At 37.5% G+C, this 20,098-nt stretch overlaps 1 protein-coding gene across 1 annotated transcript in view; it reads right to left on the bottom strand.

Moving 5' to 3' along the window:
• Nucleotides 1–19,822, bottom strand: part of Rack1 (Receptor of activated protein kinase C 1) — a 55,409-nt gene extending 35,587 nt beyond the window's left edge. The window contains exons 1-3 of the mRNA XM_083141569.1: nucleotides 19,611–19,822; nucleotides 5,197–5,405; nucleotides 184–294 (exon numbers count right to left, since the gene is read on the bottom strand). Of these exons, the coding sequence (XP_082997695.1) occupies nucleotides 184–294; nucleotides 5,197–5,405; nucleotides 19,611–19,719 (429 nt within the window). The 5' untranslated portion in view covers nucleotides 19,720–19,822. The remainder of the gene's footprint in view (nucleotides 1–183; nucleotides 295–5,196; nucleotides 5,406–19,610) is intronic.
• Between the last annotated feature and the right edge of the window lie 276 nt (nucleotides 19,823–20,098).

Raw genomic sequence — 20,098 nt, 5'->3', positions numbered from 1 at the left:
TAAAACTTTATCCTTTCTACAAATAGTTATTGAACAAAATGCTCCACATATTACATTCTAAAAAGTGGAAATGTTAAATGAAATTTATTGTAAACCTAACCATTTGAGAATTAACAACCAATTTCAAAAAACCTTAACAAGACTTACAATTTTACTTTTGCATGAATTAATTATATACTCTACCTGTATAGTGTACTTGCACTCTGCCAGAGTATTCCAAAGCTTGATGGTCCTGTCACGACTACCCGACACAATCTGACGATTGTCTACAGAAAATGCAACGCTCAGCACATCCTATAATTAGATATAACATTTGTAACAACATACAACGAACTATACCTGTATATACAGTGTGTTCGAAAAAACTCCGGGGGTTTCAAACAAGAGTATATTATTTTTGTTGCAGGATACAGTGGTGTTTTGTTAAGAGAAGCAAATTTATTTATTTTTTTGATTGCACATATTGCATCCATTGTAATATAATTAAAAATTCACAAATTCATCAAAAAAATAATAAATTGCTTCATTTACAGTTGAATTATTCAAACAATGTAATAATATTTATACTACTGCTTGTTTACGCTTTTGTTAAATTCATTTCATTGTCAGGGTGTCTACAATATCTTGAAAACAGAATTCCCCGATCTTTCCAAACCAAATCTCACCACACAAAAAATAGCAACAAGAGAGTGGTAAATTATAATAGCCACTTATTGCAGTAGAGTTCTACATGAATAGTTGAAATGTTACTGCAACTACTGGAATACTCAATATATAAAACTGAAGTATAGTTTGTCAACAACCAGTTTTAAATTTCTTGCTTGCCTTCCTTCCTTTGTTTGTTTAAACCCAAACATTTACTGCACTACTACAAAATTGTTGACTTTTTCAGAAAAACCGTAAATTTCCCTGACATTTCCATAACTATTTAAGACAAAATAAATTCACTGAGTTTTCCAGACTGGTCAACTCCCTGAAACTAACTTTATTGAAACTAAAAATAAATGTCTGATGAAGGGAGTGTGTTTTCTCCCAAAACATAAGAGAATAATGTGTATGAGCTTGTAAGAATTGCAAGAGAAATACACAAATTTTACATAGTTCACACATTCCTCAACAGACAGCAGCATCATAGTCATGTAGCTGGTCATAGAGCCCATTATGCTGAACAATGGTGCATACATGAATTACACTAAAGTTAATGAATCTTCCAAAATTGTAATTCAATAAAACACATGTATGTGAGATTTACAATGTAATAAAATAAATTCAAAACTGCAATTTATCTTTGGGACATCCTGTACATCAAGATGCATGCCTGAATTCCAACAAGTCATTGCATGCATATAAGTGTGTGTTTAATAATGAAATCAGACTTCAATCTATGCCCGACTCCTTTCATAGGGTCCTACATAATGGGAAAACAAACAAAACTGTGTTTGTTAGAGAAGAGTTAGTGATCGTGGCAGTAGTCAGAATCTTTTACTATTTAATCGTGGGAAGGCTATATCGGGAGGCTCCAATTATTAAGGGTACTAATCAATTTCCAAATCCTCCAATTATAATAGGTATAACTATAAAGAAAATTATAATGAATGCATGATCAAACTATTCCTCACAAGTATCAGGTCATCCCATAAGTAATGTAGTTTTTCATGCACCACTGCAATGATGCCATCTGACGAGTGAATTGTGAAGTACATGGCACGTGCCACAGCTGTGTGATATAGGGCATGTCATTGTGCATGTATGCGTAGAGGGAGAATGATCTACTCCAAGTTTTGGAACAGTGGCGCATGTTTCATCATGGCAGTGTTGGAGAACACACACAGCAGGCATGTCATGCTGTATGAATTTCACCAGGGACATTCAGCCAGCACAGCGGCACAAAACCAATGCCGCCGTATATGGGTAGGGTGCTATGGGTGTGCGGAAGTGCCAGAGGTGGTTCCAGAAGTTTCGTTCTGGAGACATCAGCCTCACCGACAAGCCACAAGAAGGGAGACCTGTTGGGCTGGACAACGATGCCCTGCGAGTGGTGGTGGAGGCAAATCCAATGCACACTGTTAAAGAACTGGCTAGCAAACTCCATGTCACCCATTCATCATCTGCAGGACCTTTGGTACATGTCGAAACTCTGGAAATGGGTACCCCATACATTAACGCTTTAGCAGAAGCAGAATCGAGTGGACATCTGCAGTTCGCTGCTCACCCATCCGACATGAGCCATTTCTGGACAGAATGGTGACAGGGGATGAAAAGTGGATCCTCTACCATAACATTACATGCAAACGGCAGTGGGTGTCTGGAGGGAGACGCAGGAACTGTGCCAAAACAGGACCTCCACCCTCGCAAAGTGATCTTCAGTGTTTGGAGGGATATCCGTGGGATGATCCATTTTGAGCTCTTGCTACGTAACCAGACTATCAATGCAGATGTCTACACTGTCAGCAGCTGGAACTCCTATGACTGCGTTGTTGGGAAAACACCCTGCTCTGGTTCATCGCAAGGGTGTGCTCATTCATGGTGATAACTCGCACCCACACACGGCAAGAAGGACCTGTGCAAAGGTTGTGCAAAGGTGGAGGAATGTGGCTGGGAGAAACTCCCCACCCAGCGTTTTCATCAGATCTTGCACCAACAGACTACTGTCTTTTCCGCAGCCTGCACAACCACCTGTCCAGGAAAACATTGCAACATGACGTGACCATGTCTTCTTGACGTACGACAAGCAGTGACCCAGTTCTTTGCCTCCAAAACTGGTGACTTCTTTCAACGGGGATTTCAACAACTGGTTGGTAGGTGGGAGTGTGTTGTGGAGTCCAATGGAGACTATTGTCCTGACTAACGGTAGTGTTCCAGGCAGGTTATAATTATTTTTCTCAAGGTGCAAAAATAAGACATTACTTATGGGATGACCTGATATTACACAAACACTGATAGATAGTTCAACTCTTTAGGAATAAAGCTTCTAATGTGTTTGCACCCATGCACCCTTATGGTAGAACATACTCAGCATAAACTTTTATAATCAGGAGAATCAAACAAACTGTACAAAAACTGTAGAAGAATGTTATTTTTTTTTAATCATGACAAAAAAAATGTTCAATATGTTACAATGTATTTCAAACTTCACCACTCTTCAAATATATGAAGTTCCGTTACATTATCACCGGCACCTGCTAAGAACCAATCGTTACACGCACTTATTAGAAAGTCCATTTTATAATAAGTATTAGTGCAATCAAAAAAGTAATGTCACCACATTTGCAATTTCTGATCAAATACAGGGTGGCTGCAAAGTAACTCCCTATTGTAAATATGGATGCCAGCTGGGCATGTTCATGCGGTGCCTGACATCAGGCCATTATGGGCTGCTCGTCACCGTGAAGACAGCACAAATTAGCGATTGCATTCTACCACTTCATGGACCACAGTGCATTTTGTTTCATGCAAATGCAACGATATTTACAAAAGTATTTTTCAATACAAGGTTACTTTCCAGTCACCCTGTAGTATGACAATATATATGTAGCATGTTATAGAGGTGTCTTACCTCTTTTCTTCTTCTCCAGGTTAAGTGCTTAGAACCATGAATGTTAGCTTAAAGTAACGAAGTGTCCTAAAATAGTGTAGCTCACCTTAGGACATCTATATTCGGCTATGGAGAATGTTTATAGGGATGTTGAAGTGGACATCAGCAAACGAGTAGTAGTCAGTCACTGATCAGAACTGTCAACTTGCTGATGCTTTCGGACCACACAGAGGGTTATTCTAGTTGACTTTTTGGGTCAATCAGACCAATGTCACTACACAAAGCTGGAGGAGGCAACCAAGAAGGGACCACACGAGACATTCAATCCACATAGATCCATCACGATAATACACTACACATGTGATTCTTCACAACCTAGGCAATTGCCAAAATGGTGTGGTCCGAAGTGCGTTATTCACCTTACATCCGTGATTTGGCCCCTTCTGATCTTTACCTGTTTGAGCCTATCAAGGACACCGCACATGGTTACTGATTCAACACCTTGGACGAGGTTAAATCAGCTGGAAAGTCATGAGTACGAAAGCAAGCTGCAGAATTTTGCCACACTGGATTTCAAACTGGGGTTCGGTGATAGCATAAATGTGCTGAAAGTAATGGTGACCACACTGAACAGTAGTTTCGTGTACGTGAGACTTCAGGCTACAATCCATGTAACTTTTGGTTTGATCTATTAATTACTATAAAGTTTTGGTAATTGAGGAGGCATTACTTTTTAACTGCACTAGTATGTGTAACTTTCGGATCTAATTTTTACTATTACGCCATATTTTCCTACTAGGCTTTCACTTATTTCAGACCCACCAGCTGCCATTGCATTATCCATAACCTGTTATGAAGTAATTGTGAAAATGCTGCCTACACAAACAAGGTGGTGTTTCAGATATTTTTGGTAAAATTTGCTCAGTTCTATTCTTAAAAGGGCAATCAATGCTTGTGCAAGGTAAAATCTAATTAAAGAACATGTTAGAAATATTACTACAAATATACATGGACAAAATCTATATTTTAGTTATTTGATACAAAAATCCATCAAAATCGTATAGAAAAACAATGCATTAAAAGGTTTTTGTTTTAACCTTTCAGGATTCTTAACAATAGGAAGAATCATTTGCAGTGTAGCTGATTAATCTCAATATTTAGTATATCGTAAGACTATTTCTGCTGATGCAATCACGCTGAAATTTTTATTGAAAGCTCTCAAGTATTAAGAACTTTCATTGTTATTTCAGAATCATGCAAAGATTACATTACGATTTGCACAACCTGAATATTTAGTGCAACCACTTGTTCTAGTTACTTTCCAAATCTCAGCAGCAACAGAGAGAGATACATTTCGTAACTAATGAGAGAGCATGTATTACAATAAAAAATGTTCTCTACAAAAGGTCCAATTACGAGTCACACACAAGTAAACATGTCACAATATGTATGATTAAGTACAAATACTTACAGGCTAAGTGTACATGCCTCTTCAAGTTAATGAAAAAAAAAGAATAAAAAAAAGCTTCCATAATTGCCAACTGCCAAAAAAAAAATATTTCTTCTATAAAATTTATAAAAAAAGGAATAAAAAAAAGCTTCCATATCTCAAATGCAGGGCAGCAGCGTCAAGGATTCACTGAATGAAGTACGTTTCAAACCTTGGTATGGTCTTCAAATCTGCGAGTGGTCCTTCCGGCAGCCAGATCCCAAAGGCGCAGAGTCTTGTCCCAGGAACCAGACAAGGCATAGTTGCCATCAGATGACAAAACAACATCACTCACAAAGTGAGAGTGGCCGTACAGACGTTTCTGGGGAACGCCATAATTTGTTTCGTCTCTTGTCAACTTCCAAACAATCAGAGTCTTGTCTGAAAATGAAGAGATTCCACTGAGAAACACGCAAAAAAATATATAACTCTCCACATTTATATTGAATTTATCTTTACAGTAGTTTACTGGAACAAGGCATTTTTTATATTAGTTGCTTTTCTTCCACTTTTGGCTTTAAAGTTATGAACTAAAAAATGTCAAAAATGACTTCAAAATAATTTTCGCTCCGAAAATAGGTTTGACTTTTTCTATAAAACCTGTTGTTTGGTGGTTTAAGCTACTGAAGCAAATGATAAAGACAATTAAGTGCTAATGTGGTTTTCTTAATATTTACTGCAAGGTCCCAAAATACACCACAAGGTTTTCTCAGAGTGAAACTTGCACGATACAGCATCTGAAAATAGTTGTCCCGTACATCAGACGATAGTTATTTTTATATTGTGATTAATTTCACTTAAAAACAACACATTAAAGTGGTAATACAGGCCAGCACGGGAACCTACAAAGGCTTCACATAAATTATTTTAAGTTTGCTGGAGGAAAATAAATTTACCACAATTATTAAATGCATTGCCAAACATCGCGGTTAAAAATAATAGTGTGCTTTTCCAATGACTATAATTTTGATTAATGGCAAACTTTATAAAAAGATCATGTCAGGAAATTTAAACATGTAAGTTATGCTAACAAATGCATTTAATATTCACGAAACAGGCTAGAAAAATAAACCTGAAAAATGAAGAAAATGCAACAAAATGGGAAGAAATACAGAAAAATGCTCACAAGAACTGTCCTCAATCATGGGTGCTCAATGCCACAATGCAACGTTTGTGATGCAGGTGAAACACACCTATACCTTGTAAAGTATTGTGCAATATGCAAAAATTATTTCTTATAATCTGCAGTGCAAATGTGTTCGTAACATGGGAAATGGATGCTTGTGCACTCATCATGATGTTTTAAGAGATTTACTTCCAGTGGTGTTACAGAGTAGTTGCTAAAGTGCTCATGTGTGAACTTTCTTATAATTTTTAAGTATAGAATCGAGTGTGTTGAGGAGGAGAGTGTAATAATTATGTGAAAAAGCTTTGAGATTTGTGTAATAAACATGTGTAGGTCATGTGACTAGGTCCACTTTAGAGGAAAGCATTTTCCTTCTTCTGGGGGGTGATCAGCATCATGCCCTGACTGCCTTTACCCCCCCCCCCAGGTACCCATGTCATTCGACACTGGGTGGGTGGCGGGGCCTTTTCCAATGTTAGAAAAGTTCCCGGATTTGAGCTGTCTGGGTATCGAACCAGAGACCTTCGTTACTGACTGAGCCACTGTGGCCACATTTATGCTATGACCAAAATATTACATGTAAAGCTAATGGCATATCTCAAGGACAGAATCAACAGAGTGAAATGTAAACAACGTATTACTTCACAATAACTATTCAATCGAGAGAAATGTTTCCTACAAAAAGGCTTTAGGCACAAAGCAGTGGTGCTGCTTGAACACACACTTTGTAACATATACAGTACAGCAGGAACAATATTTTAGGTGTTACAATTGAAAACACAGTGCACTCACCGTAGATGGTGTAACCAGACGTGCTGCACATGTTACGACAGTGTAATCGCAAAAGCTAACCAAAATGTTATATGAAATGCTTCCTTGTAAACTACTATATGTTATAAGATAAGCATTTACATAGTATTTATGCTAGCAAAAATGTTGAAGGATATGCTTCATTAAAAACTGTCAGAGGTTTTGAGTATTGTATCATTCTTCAAACTGTATGTTAACTTGAAGCGGCAGTTTTCATGTACTGGTAGCACCAGCAACTTCCGTGTCATTGTCATAGATTCCATTCTCAAGTCTCAGCACATTCATTTTAAAAATTAACCTGGCATTTGATATTTATTCTCATTCATGGAAAATTCATTTTATCTTCAAGATTTCAGGCAACTAGGCAACTAGTTTAACATAAGCAGATAATCAGATACAAAGGGAAAGGTGCAGAAAAAGACTGGCCACTAAAGGACCATGATAAAACTAGTATAATTTCTGGTTTTCAAGCCAAAACCTCCCAAGATTCAAGAATACATGCAGATGCTTTCTCTATTTCAACCTTACGTATTACAGAATTTCACAACCCACACACAAATATATTAATATAAAGGGTCTGTGTAATTCCAATGTATCCAAAATTCTAATTCAACAGTGTATATATACTGGCCCAAATTCCTTTTGTTTTACTGTGATTTCATCATGCTATGAATGCAATTTTAACATGGTTCGATTTCGATTTACTTCTGTTAACACATACTGCAGAGTTTTAGTGATTACTTAAGATTTTGTTCAATATATGCTTTTGTGGTTGTTAGGCAGGTCAGGTTTGGTTCCCTTAGCATTAAAATAAAGTCCGTAAATGTATTCTACTAAGAATATGATTTATTTCTACATTAATTCCGACTAGTGTAGGGTTTCCAATAAGAACGATATGATTTTACAATGAAATAAAATAAAAAATATATCACATACAACCACACTTCTTATATTATTTTGAAGCAAAATACAAATAAAAGATAAACTTAAAAAGTTTGCTTCAGGGTATTTTTAAGTTATGCATAAATTTAATCGCATTTTGAATTAATAAAAGTTGCAATTTTCAAGGTCTTTGGAGAAAAATTAATGTAGAATCCCCAGTGAGTAGCCACCCTGAGAATACAGGTAGGTGATCATACACCTTGTTAAGAGTCTATACTTTGTTGCATTATGACAACCATTTTTTAAATGTAGTTTGGAGCACAAATAATATTTTCAATCCTGGGATCAATACCCAGTCGAGGCACACACTGGTTCAGAACTCACTTTAAACTGTAGGTTCTGTCCTGATTATAGCCACATGTGCATAAATGAAAGCACATCTAGAAAAATATATAGCCTTTAGAACCAGTTGAAAATTCAGAACATTGAAGTCACTTCAGCTTCAAAAAACTTATCAAAATTATTTTCACATGATTACATTCCTACTGAACTGGTCATATGATGTGTTTGTTTATATTATGCACAATTAACAGACAATAACTCAAAATAAAGATGTCCTTTCCTCCAATAATTTTCATCAATAGTAAATAAGATATTTGCTAGTGCAAAACAAGTGGAGATACTCAGTACTATCGAAAGTCTACATTAATTTCAGAGACTTGAGTATCGTTGAATCATCACTGCATCTCCATCATCCCACTCAACCCATCATCCCAATCAACAACATTTAAACAGTCGTAACAAACAGCACATTCATAATTTCATTTCATAGTGTTTCAGCAATGAAAGCATCACTGACATCATCTCAGGGTTGCTACGATTTTAAGATTATGAAATACTGGACATTTTAGATTTTTTCAGTCCAAAAATTAGTTTTTACAGATCTGTTTATTATCATGATTTTGCTTTTGAACTTGAGTGTTTTATGAATACAGGGTGGCTACTCTAGGACCATGAAAAAATTCAAGTATAATTCCAGGTTTTCAAGGTGAACTTTCCAAAAATTCAAGGGTTGGCTCAGTCGGTAACGGGTCTGACTACCATCAAGGTCCCGGGTTCGATCCCCGACCGGTTCAAATCCGAGAACTTTTCTAACGTTGGAAGCAGCCCCGGTGCCCACCCAGCATCTACTGACATGAGTACCTGGGGAAAACCCTGGGGGGGGGTAAAGGTGGTCAGGGGCATGATGCTGATCACATCACTCCCACTCATGACCGGATCAAGAAAGTGTGGGGAGTTACACCCACACCACCTATACGCACGCCTTCATGGCGTCGTGCTAAGCACAGGGGAGCACTTTACCTTTACAAGAACGCATTTTCTCCATTTCAACCTTATTTATTAATGCTTCTCATATAAACACAAATATATTAACAATGTAAAGCCTGTGTTGAGATTCCAAAGTATCCAAAAATTCAAATTCAATTAAACGGGACATTTAAAATTTTCAATCCAAGGTGCAGAGTTTGCATTTGCCATTTCACGTACACTCGAAATACATCACAAACGTTAAAGGATATAGGTACTAATCTATGAAAAATTGTTAATTGTACAACAATTTCAATCTCAAATTTACCTATTCAACTTCAGACAGCTTCCAACAATCTTCTGTCTCACAGGTAGATTGTTCTACAAAGGACACTAACAAATTAAACAGACTGACAGAATTCGGTTTTATTTTCCACGCAGCTTTCTTTAACTTTCTGGAACAGCTCCGATTGTTACAAGATTTTTTTTTCAAATTCTCGTAGCAGGAAGACTAATTATTGTAGAATTTTGGCAATCATTGTCACACGAAATTTGAACCTTCCTTAAACTAATGAGCACTGTTTGGATTTAAAAAAATGTTACGTTGGAAAAAAAAAAAATTAAAAATTACCTTACGCAAGCATGTGTGCTTCCCATGGACAATGTATATTCCCTTGACAAGCGACTAAGTATCGTAGACTAGTGGGTATTATGTGTAAGTAAATCGGAACCTTAGTAGAATGCATTTAGGGACTTTATTTTAATGCTAAGCGAACCAAACCTGGCCTGCCTAACTACGAAAGCACATATTGAACAAAATCTAAAGTAATCGCTAAAACTCAGCAGTATGTGTGTAACCACCACAGTCACAGAAACCGTTGGGAGGGGGGACCTTCCAGCTCTTGCTTGCCCCTTCCTCTATAAGGGGGCCTAATGTATAACTTTTGCACACAGAAACTTCGCACACAACAGGCGGGAAAGTACGCTGGATGCTGCTCTGAAATGGACAATATGGCACTGTTTTACATAATCAGGATTACTATTTTTTTTACATGTACCTGAAAACATGTGTGCTACTTCAAACAATAAGAGAGAGAGAGAGAGAGAGAGAGAGAGAGAGAGAGAGAGAGAGAGAGAGAGAGAGAGAGAGAGAGAGAGAGAGAGAGAGAGAGAGAGAGAGAGAGAGAGAGAGAGAGAGAGAGAGAGAGAGAGAGAGAGAGAGCACGGATTAAGGGCGACCCAAATCCTTATTTCTAATTACATAAATGTGGATATATATTTCATAAATAGTTGGATTTGTGTAGAGAAAATTTCATTGAAGATACTTCTCAATGACAAATGCATAATGCAAAATCATGTAGCAATATAAACTAAGAGATTACTGTTATTTTCATATCAACCTACAATATACACGTTCTTTGAAATTAAGGCACTGCAAAAACCCTGCTATTATTTCGTGGTTAAAACCGTAAATATACAACACAGTCTTGTTTTTATTGGCTGAAAATGGAAAGTAGTGGAATCAGTAGAAAGTTGAGTCGAGGGGTGACAGGGTGGACAATTGAGGTGCCAAAAATAGCCCTCGCCTGAATGAAAAATTTATCTTGGGCCTTCCATCTTTATGTATATAGTTCATTCACATGAAAAGGTCCATTTTAATTTTTCTGAAAAAGCATTTTATGCGAGACCGTAATTTCATGTGTTTTGTATACCCACAGGTATATGTGACGTTTTAGTAATGAGGTCTCTGAGCATGCGCAAGTGTGTCCAGGTAGCATGTGTCCGTTATCTAATCACATTCACTTTCTTCCCCCCAGGTGGAACGCTGTGCTGAACAATGGAGCTGCCATTAAGCAATGTGTCCAAGGAAGAACAGCAGGGTGTCATTCGGTTTCTTGATGCTGAAGGAGTACATCCAGAGGATATTCATAGAAGAATGAAAGTTGTGTATGAAAAATGTGTATCGGACAAAACAGTGAGAAAATGGCGTAGGCATTTTCGTGGTGGACGAAACACATTGAAGGACGATGCTCGGCCGGGACAGTTGAAAAATCGCATTCCTGATGGACAGTGGCTGCTATTGACAACCTTATTCAAGAAGACAGACGAATATCCCTGGCAGCCATTAGCGAACAAGTGAACGTGTCATTGGGTAGTGTGCATGACATTGTGAGGCACAGACTGTGTTACAGGAAAGTGTGTGCACAATGGGTGCTAAAGTGTTTGTCAGAGGAACAAAAAATGTGCAGAATGGGAATGTCATTGGCTCATTTGAAACGATACAGGAATGAAGGTGAGGACTTTATCAGAAAAATCATTGCTGGAGATGAATTCATCTGCCCGTATTACCAGCCAGAATCAAGGAGGGACAGTATGGAATGGAAGCATACAGGATCACCAAAACCAAAGAAAAGCAAGTCACACCTAAAGTCGGCAAACTTACGATGACCAAGGGCCACTGCTGGTGGAGTTCCTTCCGGAGGGACACACAATTAATGTAAACACGTACTGTGAAACACTGCATCGTCTACAGACATCAATCAAGATTAAGCGTCGAGGAAACTCCGCAAAGGCATCATTTTACTCCAGGATAATGCTCGTCCCCTTACAGCCAGAGAGACACAGGATCTGTTGCAATCATTCCATTGGGTTGGTGCTAGACCATCCTGCACACAGTCCCGACTTGAGTCCATGTGATTTTCACATTTTCGGACCTATGAAGAAACACCTCGGAGGACGATGCTTTGCCTCGAGTACTGAGCTGCAGGAAGCTGTCAGGGAATGGTTTTATTCCCAGCACAAAGACTACTTCTACCAAGGAATTCATAACCTTGTTTCAAAGTGGGACCAGTGTCTTACCTCATAGGGTGAATATGTGTAGCCAACTACTGTAATAAAGTTTCTGCAAGGAAATGGACCTTTTCACTTGAATGCACCAAGTAGAAATGTGTGAAGATATTAAACTCCTATAAAGGAATGTAGGAATAAGTATTATAAACCGAATATAATACCCAAATTCTCAATCAAAAATTGCATGTAAAGTATTATGTTGTATAATTACATAATCACAGTAGTACAGTGAATTTTTTGTCCAGCTAATCAAGTTTGTTGTAACTTCATATATATATTTTTAGTTGTCAAACCTAGTTATTGTAATTATAATTTTTCAAAGGTTAACTCCAGCATATTAGGTCCCAAGTGGAGTTTAAAAAAAAAAAAAAATTGCCCATCCCCCACAAACAGAAATAAATCAGTATTTATGCTTTACTTTCCCACATCTGAATAAATCTGTGCCTACAGACATCAACTTGGAACACACCAATGTGGTTACCCCTAAGCCTAGCCTGTTTCTATCATGACCAATTTTATACAGCCTAACTCCTTTACTTTTCATAGGGGGTGGTAAGGAACTTTCGATTCACCCTGTAGGTCATTGTATGATACTGTCAACATGAGACCAAGCATTGCGCACACACACACACACATTATAATACATATTGTATGTATAATTCATGTGTGTGAGGGTAGATAGGTATAGGGGGGCCTTTGGTAAAAATTTGCAGCCACATGTGCATAAATGAAAGCACATCTAAAAAAATTATAGCCTTCAGAACCAGTTGAAAATTCACAACATTCAAGTCACTTCAGCTTCAAAAAAAATTATCAAAATTATTTTCACATGACTAGCTGCATTGCTATTGAACTGGTCATATGATGCATTTGTTCATATCATGCAAAATTAACAGAAAATAACTCAAAATACAGATGTCCTTTTCTCCAATAATTTTCATCAATAGTAAATAAGATATTTGCTAGTGCTAAACAAGTGGAGATACTCAGTACTATTGAAAGTCTACATTAATTTCAGAGACTTGAGTATCATAGAATCATCACTGCATCTCCATCATCCCACTCAACAACATTTAAACAGTCCTAACAAACAACACATTCATAATCTCATTTCATAGTTTCAGCAATGACATCATCTCAGGGTTGCTATGATTTTATGATTATGAAATACTGGCCATTTAGTTTTCTTGAGTAGAAAAATTAGTTTTTACAGATGTTTATTAACATGATTTTTGCTTTTGAACTTTTGTGTTTTATGAATACAGGGTGGCTACTCTAGGACCATGATAAAATTCAAGGGTACAAGCAGGCATTTTCTCCATTTCAACCTTACGTATTAATGCTTCTCATAAACAAATACAAATATATTAATATAAAGTCTGTTTTGAGATTCCAAAGTATCCAAATTCTTAAACGAGACATTGGAGGGAATTTACAATAACAGAGCCCTCCCCGATTTTTGTAATATTTTGCATACTCACAAATCGATGCCTCCTAATCACGAATTTGAAGGTAAAATTTGGGGGTCACATGTAGAAAATACAAAATAAGGGGGTCCATGATTGCAACTGACAATGCATGATTGCTCATTATTTATCGCAAGATTTTGAGTTTCGAATACTTAAGGACTGAAATATATATTCCTAACATTACTACGACTCCAAATTCTACCTATGCTTGCCTAACCTAACCTTACTGTGAATGGTTCGTGGGGTTTACGAAAGCATGCACGCCTCCCATGGACAATGTATTTTCCAACAAGCGACTAAGTATCGTAGACTAAGGCTCGCGTCAGGTTAAGTTTGCAGCATGTTTTCGCATATGTAGATCCAAACGTGCATGCAGAATATAGTTCCGCTGAGACTGGTTCCATTTCGACAACTGCACACTTGCATAAAACAGTTATTTAATGTGTAATATACGGACAAAATGATACATCAATTAGCAGGTATGAACTTTATTGGTTGCAATCACTGTGCAGACGGTAGCACTGAAGGAACACAAACTCTCGAGCGAGCCTAGTAAGACTGAATACATTGCAAATCGCATGGAATCGGTGTTTCACATCCCAATATTTTAACCCTATTTTTATCGTGATTCATTGCTATTCGTGCTGTACAGTGGCGAGAATGGCTGGATCGAGGTCTCAAGTGTTCAGTGCCCAGCTTTGCCAGTGTTATTTAGAGCATCATCCGAAAGAAAAAGCTCTTCAAAGTTAAACAAGTTGTTTTAAATACATATTCCTCCTTATGGCAACAAAATCAAAATAAAACAGGGCATGAGGTGATTTGCAGTCAATGAGCGCACAAACTGTTGTTGAATGATTTGCGGTTTAGATTAGGATAGAAGACGATTGTTTGTTGTTTAACGATAAAAGAATCTCCGCGAGAAAAAAACATGTTAATTATTTGGACGAGGCATGCGTCAGCCTGGGTCGTACATTGATTCAACAGTGGGAGCGTGCAAAACCACCACCAGGGCTGAAGCAACCCACGACGGGGGAGTGGGAGGCTTATTGTTTAACGCACTGACCGCAATGAAGGCTTTGTTGAAGTCGCATGTTTACTGTTCCGTGCAAAGAAAGGGAAGGGTGATTATCACCAAGAAATGGACAAACCAACATTTGGCTCCTCGTTTAGTGAGGTGATTCATAAACTAAAACGAAACAGAGAAATAGTAGCAGACAATTCACTATATTGTATACATCACCAATAAAAAATTATGCTTTTTCGGTAGTATAAACTTCAAGGGCATCTGTCTTATAGTAGTAACGTATGTATTGCGAACGAAGCAACCAAGATTTTCATAAATTTATTTATTTCTAAACCAGAAACAATAACTCATTAAATTCAAGAGGGGCCTGTTTTCGCTATTTACATTAAGTAGGGACACATTTATTACATAATCTATGCGCAGAAAGTACTTTCAAAATTGTATGGTTCAGGAGACAAAAAGAAGCAAAAATGCATTCCACTTGATATGCATGTACGGGTTTTGATATGTTAAGGGGTTGGCAATACTGCAGATTCTCTCATTGTCTGCGGTACGAAGTGCTCCGTGGTTCAGGTCTCAATTTGAAATTGACTTAATTGACCTACTTGTGTTCGTTGTTTCAGTATTGAGAGACCAAGATATTTTGTTACACGTTGGAGGACACATATTCTTTGGTTGATAAAAAATCAAAAACTTTTTTGATGAATGTTTTGATTTCATATATTCCCGGGAAGTACGACTACAGTACATTTTCTTCAAGTCCTAGTAAGGAAGTTATTACTGTACCCTTGAAATATTGTATATGTGAGGGATACTTCATGACAAATATTGTTTTGTTCAGGCATAAATAAATTGATGTCGATAAACCTGCATTTTGGACTCTGAGTTTGTGATTTTCACCTGAAAAGGAAAAAGTGGTAGTATATTCTCTATGTAATATTATGTTAATGACCATAATTTCTTTCAGGTGGGGAGAGTTCATTTCGCTCTGGACCTTAAAGGCAATTATCGGGACGTCCATTTAGCAAGGGTGTATTAAGTTAGAGTCTGATGTTTAGGATGGGGCACACAGTAAGTTAGCACCTCCCCCTCCTTTTTTTTTTTTTTTTTTGGTAAGTCTAAGAGTTGTATTTTCTTTTAGGAGTATTTGAACTTTCATTTGAATTTAGGGAATTTAAACTAAAAGTAAGGGGAAAAGAAAATCTAAATTCACTCATAAGATTGATCATCTTTAACGGTTGATCAATATTCAGTTTTGGTGTTGGATAACATTTTTTTTTTAACTTGAAATCCTTTTAAGGGAATAAGTCCACGAGAATTATAGGCATATATAGGAACGGGGAAACCTTGTCTGCGTAGTCTCATTATAATGCAAGACTGGCACGGGTGATTCTGAGCTCTCTGGTGCGGATGAATATATAAAACCTGCTGCAAACTTAACCTGAAGCGGAAATTATTGGGAATTAATGTCGAAGTAAAATCATGTGTGTGCTACTTCATAGTGCATTGATGTGGCTGACAATTGCATTGTACATATTTAAACCAATGATTAACGAACGTTTCAAACAATAAATATGTGTATGGGTGTGTGTGAGCGGACTAAGGGCTGGAACACCCATGTGATTACCTGGGGCACCACCCTTGACCAAATCCTTATTTCTAATGACATAAATGTGGATGTATGTTTCAAAAATAGTTGGATTTGTGTAGAGAAAAATTAATTGTTACTTCTCATTGACAAATACATATTGCAAAATCATGTAGCAATTTAAACTAAGAGACTACTGTTATTTTCATATCAACCTACAATATACGCATTCTTTGATATTAAGGCATTGCAAAAACAAGGCTATTATTTATCCTGGTTAAAACCGTAAATATACAACAGTGTCTTGTTTTTATTGGCTGAAGGTGGAAAGTAATGGAATCAAAGAGTAGAAAGTTGGGTGGACAGTTAAGGTGCCAAAAATAGACCTCGCCTGGATGAAAATTTTATCTTGGGCCTTTCACTTTTATGTAGAAATGTGTGATCTTCACTCACGTTGTCCATCGTCAGCTGACATGCAGTGTTTCTAAACTTATGAACCGATAAATGCCGCACATACTATTCACAAAAGGTTTTTAGGTGAAAATTGATCCACAAACCATTCACCGAAGGTTAGGTTCAGTTAGGTTAGGCAAACAGAAAATTAAATTTAAAAAAAAAAAACTCACACTTCATCTTGTAAAACTACTGCGTGGTTGATACACTAACACTTATTAACCGAAAAATTGTTTTTAGAGCTAAAATTCGTCCACAAACCATTCACGGAAGGTTTGGTTAGCTTCTGTTACGTTAGGCAAATAGAAGAAAATTAAATTGGAAAAAAAAAAAACGCTCACACGTCATCTTGTAAAACCACCGCGTGGTTGCTACACTGACGGGGGGGTTACATAATCGAACGCATGGAACATTTGATTCACGTAGTAGACTGTAATGGTGGCACGAGCTATCGTACAACAGATACATCAATGTAGAAATTTATCGGCCGAATAAGTTGCACGAATGAAAAAACACTTCCCAGCTTCCAAAAGTCCCTTAACTCAAGCATATTAGGTGCCAACTTTTGAAGGCTATCGTGAATAGTTTTTGGGGCTATCGTGAATGGTTTATGACGACATAATAAACACGAAAGTAGGTATTTTCTGGTTAAGAAGGTTGAAACACTGCATACCCACTTCAAATCGACAAAACACAAGCACAACTGCACACCATATTGTGTTACCCAAGCATACCAAGAACAACAAATAATGACTTGTAATATGAAAAGTTCACTATTTTATGGAAAAAGGCATAACCACACCTTAAAGAATATTCCGCAAGGCAGAATATGTAAGTATCAATGCTAAAATTAAGGAAATAAACTAGTGAGAGGTGTTCGGGCTTTATCAGACAAGTACCATAGTTTCTTGTGTAAAAATGAAGAAATCTGTTGTGACGCTATCAAAGTTTTACAAATAAAATGCTTGGTAAATTTCTCGTATCGGACAAAAGGCTGAAATTTGCTAGTTCATTTAATTTGAATATTTGTACTTACGTATTCTGCATTGAGAAACATTGCTGAAGGTGACATATTTGCAACATATCGAGTAAGTTTTCTTACTTTCTTTTTGTTTTCGGTAACATGCAAAATGGCGGTCACAGTTTCACTACCGTACTCGGCATGCAGTGTTTCCACCCCACTGCACCCAAAAATGCCTACATAACCCCACAAACCATTTCCGGTGAGGTTAGGTTAGTTAGGGTCACGTATAGGTTACAATAGTTAAAAATTGGTTTCGAAAAAAATATGCGTAGCCCCACACACCATTCTCGCATAGTGCCACAAACCATTGACACATAGCCTCATGAACCATTTTGGAAACTTACCTTCTCAGTTACAAAAACACGTGTTTGGAAACACTGACCGGGATTACATCACACACAGGCTACATCCACCTGGAAGTAAATGGATGCAAGAGCTTTCGTGCATCGGCCACACATTTATATCGAGAAATAGACGATTTACCAGCAAAATTCAATGAACGATGCGAGAAAACACTTCCCCGAACTTCCACAAGTATAAAGAAACTGCATTCGGTAAGTAATTTCTCCTGTAAATTTGAAGAAATCCGTTTGTCCGATACGAGAAATTTACCAAATGCTTTAACTTAACGGTAACACTTCACTATACCGGGGACAGATTTCTTCAAATTTACAGGAGAAAGTACTTACGCAAATCATTTTCTGGGGCGTTGTTGATGTTCGGGAATATAGTTTTGATCCATTTAATGTGAATGCATGTGGTTTTCTACGAAAATCTATTCCCGACGTGCTATTGCTGCTGCTGCAATTTACTTTCTGCATGAGAGCACAATACGCACTCGTATTGTCCGTATATGCTAAATTAAACAAAAGGAGTGCTAATGGAACAACCTAACAGGCCTAACCTAACCTAGTAGCCATACCTCGCCCCCTGGTGATCGTGAATTTTTGGCCTAACGTCAATGGTTTTTGGGGCTACCCATGGATGGTTTGTTGGAAATAAGGAACAAGAAATAGACATTATTTTCGTTAGAAATTCATTATTTCACCTAAAGAAATGTTCCGCAATGCAGAATAGTACGTTAGCAATGTAAAAAATTGCGAAATAAATCATTGATAGGTGTCTCCGGTATAGTAAAACACTTAACTTTTGGCTCTTCCAAATCTCTGAATAAATTGGTGACTATGGGGGGAACAAAAAACTTCACATTTAAAAATTTTGAGTTAAACAACTCAAAATGGCGGGCATCTGCTTGGAACACACCAATGTGGTTACCCCTAAGCCTAACCTGTTTCTATCATGACCAATTTTATACAGCAAACTCCTTTACTTTTCATAGGGGGTGGTAAGGGACTTTTTATTCAGCCTGTAGCCAGTTGTATGAGACTTTGTCAACATGTGACCAAGCATTACACACACACACTATATATTGTATGTATAATGCGTGTGTGCGATGGTAGTTAGGTATGGGGGGGGGGGCCCTTTGGAAAAATTTGAGGGGCGGGGGCCAAGATTTGTAGATCTGGTACTGGTCAAGGGTACTTAAGACTAGACCTACAAATCGAAAAGGCGAGAAGTCCGTAGTTAAACACATTTCACCCTGTAGGTAAAACTTTAACTCGCGATAACAAATTTAGGCGTTCACGTACTAGTACTCCTACATTACAACGTGGCCTGCGATTATTTTATGAACAGCACATTGTTTCACGAACGGAAAAAATAAATTACCTATCAACTCCGTCACGTGAAGAGAGAATGCTCCATAAAATCCAAGCTACAGCCACAGCAGCACTTCCTCATAAATGTTACCATCCTTCGCTTTCCATGTATGTAAAAAATAATTGCTATGTAATAAAACATGCAACAAGTTCGGACTTCCAAGGAATGGGAGGGAAATTGTGCACATGGTGCAAAACTATCTTCCATTACAAACCGACGACGAAAAATTAATAAACATGTTTTTAATTGAAATGTACATGCAACTAATACCTCTGAGGAAAAAGTGACACGTGCGTTAATGATATAGCAAAGATTATTGACGAATATGCTTACCTCGTGAACATGAGAGGATCATATCTGGATATTTTGGGTTTGTTGCAATTTGTGTAACCCAGCCATTGTGACCGCGTAAGGTACCTCTTAACTGCAAACTTTCCGACATTGTACTTTGTAGATATTAATATTTTCTACGATGGACCTCGATTACGAACCTCACTGTTACCGTTCCAAGCATGAAGGTACGCCACGTTTAAGAAGATGGCCAGCTAATGCACAGATTATATACCATAAAGTAGCATGCACAGATTATAAAACTGTTCCCTTCTTTAATAAATAAGCAATTCTACATAATAATCAAAGTGAAAGCATATGTGTTTAAGTTGTGGTTTTTAAGCAAGGGGGCCAGGAGGCGCTTGTCCCCCTTAGATTTCTGGAAAGATTTTCATATATTTCAGATGGTGAAATTGTAGAGTGAAAACATGGACGAGACGTGCCGTGAAAGATAGCAGAATAAGTGCCTACCCAAATTATGGGTCCGCTAA

The sequence above is a fragment of the Lepisma saccharinum genome, chromosome 20 (genome assembly GCF_977018435.1).
Source record: "Lepisma saccharinum chromosome 20, izLepSacc3.1, whole genome shotgun sequence".
Lineage (NCBI taxonomy): Eukaryota > Metazoa > Arthropoda > Insecta > Zygentoma > Lepismatidae > Lepisma > Lepisma saccharinum.
The sequence above is the reverse complement of the archived record's forward strand: the minus strand, read 5'-3'. Positions and strand labels throughout refer to the sequence as shown.